General features: G+C 42.5%; 1 protein-coding gene across 1 annotated transcript in view; it reads left to right on the plus strand.

Moving 5' to 3' along the window:
* HMGXB3 (HMG-box containing 3) overlaps positions 1–11,680 on the plus strand; it is a 67,031-nt gene that overhangs the window by 45,588 nt on the left and 9,763 nt on the right. The window contains exons 13-16 of the mRNA XM_007943605.1: positions 4,294–4,595; positions 5,096–5,223; positions 9,169–9,300; positions 10,211–10,395. Of these exons, the coding sequence (XP_007941796.1) occupies positions 4,294–4,595; positions 5,096–5,223; positions 9,169–9,300; positions 10,211–10,395 (747 nt within the window). The remainder of the gene's footprint in view (positions 1–4,293; positions 4,596–5,095; positions 5,224–9,168; positions 9,301–10,210; positions 10,396–11,680) is intronic.

The raw sequence follows: 11,680 nt of genomic DNA on the forward strand, positions 1-11,680 counted from the left end.
GGTTTTTTATCATTGGCCCGTTGGTGGAGAAGGAGGTAGTGGCTGTCGCTCAGTAAGTGAAGTTGCAGGAGGTGTGGGTGTAATTGTGTCTTATGGGGACTTTTGTTGTCTCCCACTCAATCAGACACAAATTACAATTGAATAACCTTCAAAAAAAACTTGTCAGTCTTGCAGGTTCCGAGTGTTCTTGGGGTTGCTGGAAAGCAGAACGTGTTCCCAAGCCCCAGGAATCTGCAAGAGCGCTGTCCCTTTAAATATCCAAAATAGTCAAGCCCCTTTTTAAACCTTCGAAATGGCGGCATCCTCCGGACCGGCAAAAGTCCACAGCTCAGCCCACCTTTCTTTTCACCTTCTCCATTTGTTCCCCAGCCACCATGCACAGTCCTCCGTGCAGTCCCTGGCTGGCAGGGTGATTTTTAGGTTAATTCCCAAGTCCTACCACTCCAGGAATCTGCGAGAGCGCTGTCTCTTCAAATATCCAATATAGTCAAGCCGCTTTTCAAACTCTCAAAATGGCGGTGCCTTCTGGACCAGAAAAAGTCCACAGCTCAGCCCATCTTTCTCTTCACCCTCTCTGTTTGTTCCCCAGCCACCGTGTACAGTCCTCCGTGCAGTCTCTGGCTAGCAGGGTGATCTTTAGGTTAATTCTTAAGTCCTACCACCACTTGGGAATCTCCAAGCTGTCTGGATCGCTCACGACCACTGCCAGACCGCAGCTCCGTATGTCTCCTTTTTTGGTATTTTCATGCAAATTCTTCTGCTAGTTGGGGTTTAGTCCACCTGTATGTCCCTGTTGGGGTTTAGCCCACTTGTATATCTCTCCCTCCAAGTCTCAGGGGTCCAGGATCATCCCCTGTGTCTGTGTTAATTGGTTTCCCTTTTCTTTGTTGAAGAGGGTCTGTGCAGTCTTTCAGCCTAGTCAGCCATCTTGCCGGAACTCCTACTGCAAGCTTTTAAGACCCCAGTCGCTACTCACTGGGGATGTAGAACAAAGTAGGATGTAGAACAGAATTTTTGTGTAGTATGTTATGCTGATTGAGCTTGAGGTCCCCTGCAACGGTGGTCCCAAGCCCACGGGTCCAACAATTTGCTCCGTCAAGGTGGTTAACTGTGCCTAAGAAGTTATCATAACTTTGCCCCTTGTTAGTTCTAGTCATATGGACGTTCTTACAGCACATACAAATAACTCATGTAGAAATAAAGCCTGGCAACTGTATATATGGTCATGGGTATATTCCCTTTTGTGTAGACTTACCTGATCATTCAGCCTGTCTACCCCTCTATTTACCTGTAGATTAATGTTTATTATCACTGATAACACAGTATTGTATATGTAGAAGGGTTTATCTTTGTTGTCTGTATGTCTTGTGCACCTCTCTGTTTCCATTTCCTTAGTCATGCACAAGTTTTTTTTTTTAAAGTGAATAAGAAAATGACAACGTCTAAGACAATGGATGGAATGACTAGGATGGGGCTAAAAAGAGAAATGTTACCGATCTGCCTTGTGAAGATGGAGATGGCACATGGAACTGGCTAGGATCCAGGGCATTGAGCCTGGGCCATTCCAGGAGTTGGGGGACAAGGGGTTATGGGAGATAAGGCTTAAAAGGCATGTTAGGACCACATCACGAAATGTCGGCTGGGCAATTTGTTCTTTAGGCAGTAGGATCCGATCCCTCTGAATATCCTTGAGCCAGGAAGAGGCCCAGAGGGAATGTTACTTCAGAAGGGAGACATATCAGGGTTTAGGAGTAGACAGGACTAGAAAGATGGAGACAACTGCTTCAAACTTAAGGTATTTTTGCACATACCTTTTGGAAGGGCCTTTATGGTAGGTGAATCTCATCCCTTGGTCTCCAGGTGTGTTTCTGTGCTTGAGACGTTGTTCTGAGGTTATGGTTCTTGTGATAAAGGGAAATAGAACTGAAGTATATGGACATTGACTGCTGAGTGGCAAAAACATTCGGACTAAGAATTAGGGACTTGGCTGGGAATGAACCTGAGTTGGAAGTGCTTGCTCTCCTGAGCTGTAAGTCTCTCCATTAGTAAAACACATTGGACAGGGTGGATTAGATCTGGAGTTTATTCTCAAAGGCATGTGGACCTCAGGAAGACCTAAAATTGAGTTTCCTGGGATCTGTAAACCCCTGAAATTATATGGTAAATGGGATTATAGCATCCATCAGGTTCTTTTTCTGTCTCATGTCCCCTCTGCTGGGAGTGAACTTTTCTCCAGGATTCTCCATGTGCATGATGGGCTTTTTCCCCTTTCCAGAGTATTGATCATACCCTACCTTGACTGCTTCTTAGTTCCCTTAGGAGACCATAATCTCTTTTAGGGCAGGTATAACCCTGGAGCTTGCATTGCATACACATTATGTGGATCAGTCTCATCGTGGGATGGGATGAGATGAGGTTCTATGTAGGAAGATGCTCTGAACATTCCTTTCTTCTTCTGTTTCATTGTGGCCTATTTGTGTGATTTGTAGTATGGCAATGGATGTTGCCCTCTACATCTAGGAGTGATGAAGTGATTTAACTTTCCAGGTTGTCTAGGGGCCTCTAGCCGTTTGATTTCAAATCCCATATTATTTCTATGCCTCTCTCTTTGTCTAACTGGTCACTGCCCACCTGTCGGACCCTCTACTTCAGACTATCCCTCATTATCAGACATACCCTCACTTTTTAATTTCTTAAACTTTGTTGTTGTTGTTATTGTTTGCCGTCGAGTCAAACCCGACTCATAGCGACCCCTCCTTGGGTTTCCGAGGCAGTATCACTACGGAAGTAGGATTGCCCAACCTTCCTTCTGAAGAGTGGCTGGTGGGTTTGAACCGCCAGCCGTCTGGTTAGCAGGCAAGTGTCTTAGCCACTATGCTACCAGAGCTCCCTCTTAAACTTTAGAGAGAGAAAATGAAATAGTTGTTTTCCAAAAAAACGCTGGTCTGAAGTTCAGAAGCGTTTATGTTTATTGCTCTTTGGAGCCCCCTGGTGGCCATCCATTTCTTAGGCAGTTTGTGTTCAGCTTCTGTAACTAAGACTGCATTATCTCTGGGCTGGAATGGTCTTTAGTCCTTTTCATCCTTTTCTCTCTGGCTTGGAGTCAAAGGACAGTATTCCTGCCTAGGCCATGACAGAAAACACACAACCTCCCAGGGCATCTCAGTCTAGTGTTACCTCTTCTGCAGCCATTCATTCATTAATTTCTTCAGCTAGCGTATATTAAATGCCTCCTCTGAGCCAGGCTTTTTGGAGATACAAAGATAATAGGATATGGCCCTTCCTTTGAGAAGCTTATAGTCTAATGAGGGAGAAAGATCTATAACCAAGCTGTTACAGACAAACAAGAATTATCATAGATATGCAGAATTTATTGAAAGCTTCTTGTTATGATTAACTTCTACAGAACGATGTATAGTATGTCTAGTAAATGTGAACCAGCATCTGTTGTGTGCCAGGCCTCATGCCGGTATTGGGTTAAGCAGCAGTCCTCTCCTTACTGAAGAGCGGAGAGAGTTGCTTACAGACTGTGAATTTTACAGTAAAGGGATGCGCTCTGGGAGCCTGAAGAAGGGTGGGATTAACTCAGCATTGTGAAAGAGGTCCTGGAGGCACCTCCATTGAAAAGTGTCCTACCTCAGAAAGACCTGTTTTTAATCAGTGTCTTAGAACCTTGTTTGTGGGAACTTCTGGCTGGTGTATAAAGTTACCTTGTTCCCAGAACCTGCACACAAATACTTTGATGTTTTTTGAGACGGGCTGGCAATACAAATTATTTATTTATATATTAGAACTACCATTCACTGAGTATTGATTATACTCCAGACATTGTGCAGAGTACTTTACTTATAATATATCGTTCAACCATATTCACAGCTGCAGTAGATTTATTAATATGTTTATCCCCCTTTCACAGATGAGGAAGTTGAAGCTCAGAAACATTAAGTAAATTGCCTTCGGTCACACATGTACAGCTATTCAGTAGTGTAGTCAGGAGGCCGACTCTGTGTGTGTGTGTGTGTGTGTGTGTCTGTACACATACATACATGAGTATATATATATATAAACACACATATACATAAACCTCTCATTTTACTGATAGAGAAGCAGTCCCAGAAAGAGAAAGCACCTGCCTTAAATCACAGTGAGCTATTAGTTGAGCTGGTTTAAGAACCTAGATTTCTCACGTCTCAGTCATGGGCCCATCTCTTCACCACTTCAGCCTCTCTGTTTTGACCTGATGCTAACCCTTTCTGCCCTGTGTGCCTGGTGATCCATCCACTCTCTTCCCAGGAGGCGAGCTCACCACTCCCAGATGTGCTGAGTGCCACAGAGCCTCTGAGTGCAGCCCAGAGGGAGATCCAGCGCCAGTCTACTCTGCAGCTGCTACGAAAAGTCCTGCAGATTCCTGAGAATGAGTCAGAGCTGACTGAGGTCTTTGCCTTGATTCATGAGCTCAACAGCTCTCGACTCATCCTGTCCAACGTGAGTGAGGAGACAGTCACCATCGAGCAAACCTCTTGGTCAAATTACTATGAGTCTCCATCCACACAGTGCCTTCTTTGTAACAGCTCATTATTCAAAGGAGGACAAAAGTAAGCACCCGTCCCAGATTTACTCTGCCCTAGCTGCCCTGTTCCACTGGTCCCCTGTACCCCTTTCTTCAGATACCTTAAAGCTATATAACCTTTGAAGATGTTATTCTCTCATTTTCTTAGGTTTCTTTTACCTTTCCAATTGTTAAAGTAATAATGAATAATTAGTAATTATTCATTCTGTTGAAAATACATGAAAGTATTTATTACCAGTTTTGGATTTAGTTTACATCTGGACCACCCAGCATAGTGTTTGGGTTTGAGAATTAAAAGGGATTGGTTCAATTATTAATAAATTGAGAGTTATATTAACTTTAAGGGTATTGTACAGATGAGATTCAGTCAGTGACACCCACCTAGAAAAGCTTGGAACCCAAGCTCCAGCATCTTCATTGGCCTACTGCATTAAAGTCTTGAGAATTTTGCCATTGATCACTGAGCCCTGGGATGGCATTAAGAATTTCCCTTCTGTTTTTTTGTTGTGATGTTTTTGGTATTAGCTCCCTGGCTGGGCCTCAGGAATGCTGGCTACTGACAGCCAGTCGGCTGCAGGTGGTGACTGCCCAGGTGAAGATGTGTCTGAACCCCCATTGTCTGGCCCTGCACAGCTTCATGGACATCTACACAGGTGGGTGCCAGCCTTCTCTTCCTGCAGAGTGCCCCAAAGTGGCCTTGAGGACAGCTTCCATGGGTTGACCTCTGGTCCCATGGTTCCTCCTCACTGCCACAGCCCCAGAAGATTACATTTATCTTTCTGTTGTTAGAACACTTTTATCTATGATCTTTAACATGAAATTTAATTTTAAAATAACGGATCTTTATAGTAAAAATATAGACAAGAGAAGAAATCCTTCTGCCAAGAGATAAAACACTTAACATTTTGCTTTCTAATTGCCAGATATGTTTACTGTTTATAAAATCAATGCAGAATATAAGAAAGTGTGTAAGGATTCAAATGCTACAGTTTTTTCTTTGAACAAAAGTACAGTTGGCCCTTGTATCCATGGGCTTTGTATCTGCAGGTTCCACACCCATGGATTCAACCAATTGTGGATCAGAAATACCTTTTGGGGGAAAAAAATGCAATTAAGTGGTCGAAGCAATCTCTCAAAGGCAAAGATGAAGCATAAAGTGCTATTTACATAGATTTACATTGTATTAGGTATTATAAGTAATCTAGCGAAGATGACTTAAAGCACTTACTGATGAAGATTGAAGACTACAGTGTGTAGTATCGATTACACCTCAACACAGAGGAAACAGAAATCCTCACAACTGGGCTAATAAGCAGCCTCACAATAAATGGAGAAAAGGTTGAAGTTGTCAAAGATTTCATAGTTTTTGGATCCACAGCCAGCACCCATGGAAGCATCAGTCAAGAAATCAGATGTTGTGTTGGGCAAATCTGCTGCAAAAGACCTTTAAAGTGTTGAAGAGCAAAGATGTCACTTTAAAGACTAAGTTGGGCCTAACCCAAGCCATGGTATTTTCAGTCACCTCATATACATGTGAAAGCCGGACAGTGAACAAGGGAGACTGAGGAAGAGTTGATGCCTTTGAATTGTGGTGTTGGCAAAGAATAATGAAAATACTATGGACTGCCAGAAGAACGAACAAATCTGTACTAGAAGAGGTATGGCTGGAATGCTCCTTAGAAGCAAGAACAGCCAGACTTCATCTTAGCTACTTTGGTCATATTGTCAGAAGGGACCATTCCCTGGAGAAGGGGAAAAACCCTCAACAAGATGGATTAACACAGTGTCTGCAATTATAGGCTCAAGAGTAGCAAGGATTGTGAGGAGGTGCATGACTAGGCAGTGTTTCATTCTTTTGTACACAGAGCTGCTATGAGTTGGAGCCAACTCAGTGGCACCTAACAACAGCAGGTAATTTAAAGTATATATATTTAAAAAAAAAATAAAATAAACTGCTGTCAAGTCGGATCTGACTCAGCAACCCCTCCTTGGGTTTCTGAGGTGGTATCACTGTGGAAATAGATTGCCCAGTCTTCCTTCTGAGGAGTGGCCGGTGGGTTTGAACTGCCAGCCTTCTGGTTAGCAGTCAAATGCCTTAGGCCCTCTGTCATCAGAGCCTCCTGATTTAAAGTATAGGGGAGGATATTAAATTATATGTAAATACTATACCATTTTGTAGAAGGGATTTGAGCATCTATGGATTTTAGTGTCTGTAGGGGGTTCTGGAAAAAATCCCCCATGGATCCTGAGGGACAGCCCTATGTTCTGCTAGATGTTTAGAACCTGCTTTTAACATTTAGTGGTGTATCATGGGCCTCTTCCTATACTAACAAGTGGAGAAATGCATTACCATTCTTAAGAGGTGTGTGGTACTGTGTTACAGTCCTATTTGTAATTAAATCCTTACATATATCCTTAATTATTTTCTTTACTCAAAAGTGAAAGGAGTCCTGGTGGTGCAATAGGTAAAGTGCTCAGCTGCTTAACCAAAAAGTTGGCAGTTCAAAACCATCAGCCACTCCATGGGAGAAAGATGAGGCATTCTGCTTCCATAAACATTACAGCCTTGGAAACCCTATGGAACAATTCTGCTCTGCCCTTTGGGGTTGCTTTGAGTCAGAATCGACTCAGTGACAATGGGTTAGTGGGCTTAAATGTGGAATTACTACACATTCATCATTTATTTATTTATTTACATTGTGATTTGGGTGCAAATTTACAAAGCAGATTCGTTTTACACTCAACAGTTCATAGACATTTTGTTTCACAGCATTGATTATAATCCCCACAGTGGAACTGCTTTCCTCCCACCTCCTACCTGTGATTACCCTCTCCCCTGTGTCCTTCTTACCTACTCATTCCTGTTTGTCTGGTTTTCCCCCTATACAAATGCTGCCTTTCCATTCTCTCATGGTTTACTGTTCTAAGGAGCGCATCAGTGCGTCTCCCTGGTGTAGTTGTTCAGCTCATAGGCCTGTCTGTTGTTTGGCTAAGAACTAACGCACAGGAATGAGTCCAATGCCAGGCCCAAAGGGTAACCCAGGGCCATAGTCTCGGGGGTTTCACCAGCCTCTGTACAACCAGTAATTCTGGTCATCTTTATGTTTTTGAATGTTGTTCCACATTTTTCATCTCACTCTGCCCAGGATCTCCAATTTTAATCCCTTTCTGAGAGTAGACATTGGTAGCCAGGCACCGTGTAATTCTTCTGGTCTCAGTGTCATATAGACTGAGGTTCCCTTGGTCGATATAGTCATCTCCCCCCGACCCCACCCCAGTCTATAAATTCCTTAACATCAAACATTTATTGAACACTTAGCATGTACCAGCCATTGTGAGAGCTTGATTGAATCCTAGTTTTATATGGAGAATAGAGTGCTGAAAATGAAATAGTGGTAATATTTATTCTCTTCCTCTTCAGAACATTATGGTGCTTTATTTTGAACTTATGCTTTCAGTAAGACCTTTGTGTTGCCAGTTTGAGTTTTACTGTTTTATGCTCTTGTCAGCCATTATTGGGAGTACCCATTTCCCTGCTGAATAGGACAATCTTCAGGATTGTAATTTTGGAAATTTTTTTTTTCTCTTTTAAATATACTTTTGTTGTTTTACAGCTCTGTGAATCCTGACAAATGTGTCGAGTTGTGTAAATGCAAAAATAATCAATATACAGAATAGTTCCATCATTTCAAAACATTCTCATGCATTGTCCTTTTGTGGTTAAACTCCCCCAACTCCTCATCATCCCTAACCCCTGAACACCATTGAATCTGCTCTCCATTTTCCCTAGTTTTATCTTTTTTAGAGTGCTCTATGTATTGATACAATATATAGCCTTTTTTTTTTGCAACCATCACCACTATGTTTTCAAAAATTTTCCATCAGTTTATCAGTTGCCTTTTGAATTTGTTAATGGTGGTTTTTTTAAAAACAGTTTTTTTTTGCTTTTGTTTTGTTTGAGTTATATGTAATCAGAGCTTTAATCTTTTCCCTCATGGTTTCAGCTTTTGGTGTCATGCTTAGAAAGGCCTTCCTCACAGCACCTGTATACCTTTCTCAGGAAAAACACATATTCCAGAATTTGTTTTTGTCCCATATGAAATCACCCTCTTTCATCTGACTTAATTAACTACATTTAAATTCATCTTGATCTTGTACTCCAGGATTTGGTGTATCTTCTGGCCTTTGTCACATTCCCTACATATCCCTGAGCTAAAGAATACTCCTGACCTTTCCCCAGGGTGCAGTTGTTTAAAGTGAAGGGAGAGTCACCCCATCATTGTAGTCTTGAGGACTCTACAAGGTGGTAGGGAATTGTTGAATTGTTTACTGTTCCCCCCAAAAAAGAGTCTATCATACATGCTATTTCATTATTTGCTGTTTTCATGTAACAGTATATCATGGACAATTTCACGTTAGGTCGGAGCATATTTAGGCTTACCTTATTTTTAATGATGGCGTAGTTTTCCATTTTATGAATGCACCATAATTTAGCTCTTCCTCTGTCAATGGGCATTTAGTTTATTTCTAGTTTTTTGTCACAATGCATGATGGATGTTACTATGAATTTTCCTTGTTGCCTATTTTTAACCTGGCAGGTCTCTTTAATGTGGGAAACAAGCTGCTAGTGAGCCTGGACTTGCTTTTTGCAATCCGAAACCAGATCAAGCTGGGAGAGGACCCCAGAGTGTCCATCAGCACTGTTCTGACATCAGTGCAGGAGCAGACAGGTAAAGATTGGCTTCTTCCCTCCCAAGGTCAGACTTAAACTTCTTGGGAATTCTTAGCAATGGGCTTTGGTTAAAAGAATTATTTTAGGAGAGAATCTGGTATTTTGAAAAGGAGACATTCTTACCCTTAATACACTGTTCCTTTTCAGTTTTACAAATGCAAAACTAACTCTGCAAAGTATGAGTCTTTCCATGCATCCAGGAACCCTTATCAAGGGATCAAAACTGAACTTTTAGAAACATATGCTTTGATTGTAGGTATATTTGACCTTACTACTTGTTAGACTCATTCTGAATACATAGCTTCTGGATGTCTGCTCCTGGTCCCAAGGCCCATGCTGAGACCTGAGGCCAGTGGCCACCGTCTTTACTATGTAGAAATTACTTCCCCCTGATTCTCCTTACTTCTCTTTGTGTTTTCCTGTCCCATTTGTGTGGACTTCAGTTCCCCTATACCTTGCCTGGTATGAGGACAGATAGAAGAGAGCAGTGGTTCTAGAGTCAGACAAGCCTGTGTTCAAGTCTCAGCTCTGTTAATTAGTGGCAGTGTGATCTTGAACAAGTTACTCTCTGTGCCTCTGTTTGCCAGTTATAAACTGAGGATAATACTAGCCCCTGGTTCATGAAGTTGTGAGAGTTAAATGAGATAATGTTTATAGTTCTCAGCGGTGTCTCATACCTAGTAGGTGCTTAGTACATGGCAGTCATAACTATGATGGGATTATTCTTTAGTTGCCAACTGAGCACTTGAAGCTAGAGTGCCTCCCCCCCCGCCCTTTAGACTAGTTAATCCTCTTGAGTTAGTTCAGAGGAGAGGCAATCTTTCAGAATTGCTGTTCTTGCTGGTTTATCCCTGGTGGCCTCAGAGTCTTTTTCTGTGACATTCTCAGTGTTCTTGCTCTCCTTCCAGAGAAGACTCTGACCTCAGAGGAGCTGAGCCAGCTACAGGAGCTGCTGTGCAATGGCTACTGGGCTTTCGAGTGCCTCACTGTCCGAGACTACAATGACATGATCTGTGGTATATGTGGCGTGGCCCCCAAAGTGGAAATGGCCCAGAGGAGTGAAGACAATGTGCTAGCACTGAAGAGTGTGGAGGTGAGTGCCTCTCAGCCACTGTGGGTGCACCTCCAGAAGAACTGTCCTCACACTTTGGCAGCCACCTTCCTGCATAATGTCCCCGGGGCAAATAAACACCTGGGGTTCCAGTCCTGTCCTGGGTGAGGCAAAAGGCTTTTTCCTGGCACTGTTCTGGAGTTTTATCTAGGGAAGGCCAGGGGAAATAGAAGCATTATTTATTCACTTAATTCACTCAACAAATTTATTGAACATGAGCTAGGTGCACTTTTAGGCACTAGGAAAGAGCAAGTAAAAAAAAAAATGCCTTCTCACAGAGCTCACATTCTGGTTTGAAGGAGACAAGACCAGAAACAGATACTTGCTGGGTAGTGATGAGTTCTGCATAGGGTAAGGGAAGAGGGAAAGCTGTGGTGGAAAAGGGAAGCGTCGTTTTACACGAGGTCATCAGGGAAGGCTTCTCTGATAAGGTGGCATTTGAGTAGAGATCTGAATCCCATGTAGCTTCAGATCAGAGCATTCTAGGCAGACAGAATAGTGGGAACAGGGTCTGAGGCAGGAACTTGATGGGCATGATTGAGGAGCATCAGGGAGGCTGGTTGGCAGGAGTGTGGGAGTGATTGGAAAGCAGTGGAATATAGAACCTCCAGGAGGCTGTGGGAGGCCTTGCAGTGAGATGAGGAACTATTGCAGGGTTTTGAAGGAAAAGGTGACCTGATCTAACTTAGGTTTTTAACTAACAAAATGTCATGCAAAGAAAATACCAAGCTCAAATGGCTTTATAGATTAATAGTAATAAATATTCAAGAAATATGTGATCCCAGTCATAAATGAAGAGTAGCAAAAGTGGGCATATTTCCCCAAGTCACTGTCTGACGCCAGAGTCTACCACCACCAGCAGCAGTAGCTCACTGGGTGTAGAGAACTGCTTTGGTGTATTTTTGCCAGGGCCAGCTGTGCGTATTAGGGGTTTAATGCATAGTGCTCTCTTTATCTTTCCAATAAAAAAACACATATGTTGAACAAATGCTAATTTCTAGTTGAAGCATGACAGTGTAGAACAAGACATCTGAAAATAAACATAATACCTCCTAGAGCCATTTAAGTATTTTTACAGAAGGATTGAGCTAATATCATATTTGATTATGTGAACAATTGTTTTTGTAAATTGTTGCTTTTGAGTGTTATCTCATCAAGAGGCTATTTCCAGACTGCAAAAACGGCAGGGAGGCCACATGTTCTGACCTCCTCTAACCCTACAAGGGGAAGGCAGGATTACCAGCAGTAAACCAAGGCCTATTACTGC

This window comes from Orycteropus afer, unplaced genomic scaffold (assembly GCF_000298275.1).
Source record: "Orycteropus afer afer isolate SDZICR_OR568_19922 unplaced genomic scaffold, OryAfe1.0 scaffold00110, whole genome shotgun sequence".
In the NCBI taxonomy this organism is placed as follows: domain Eukaryota; kingdom Metazoa; phylum Chordata; class Mammalia; order Tubulidentata; family Orycteropodidae; genus Orycteropus; species Orycteropus afer.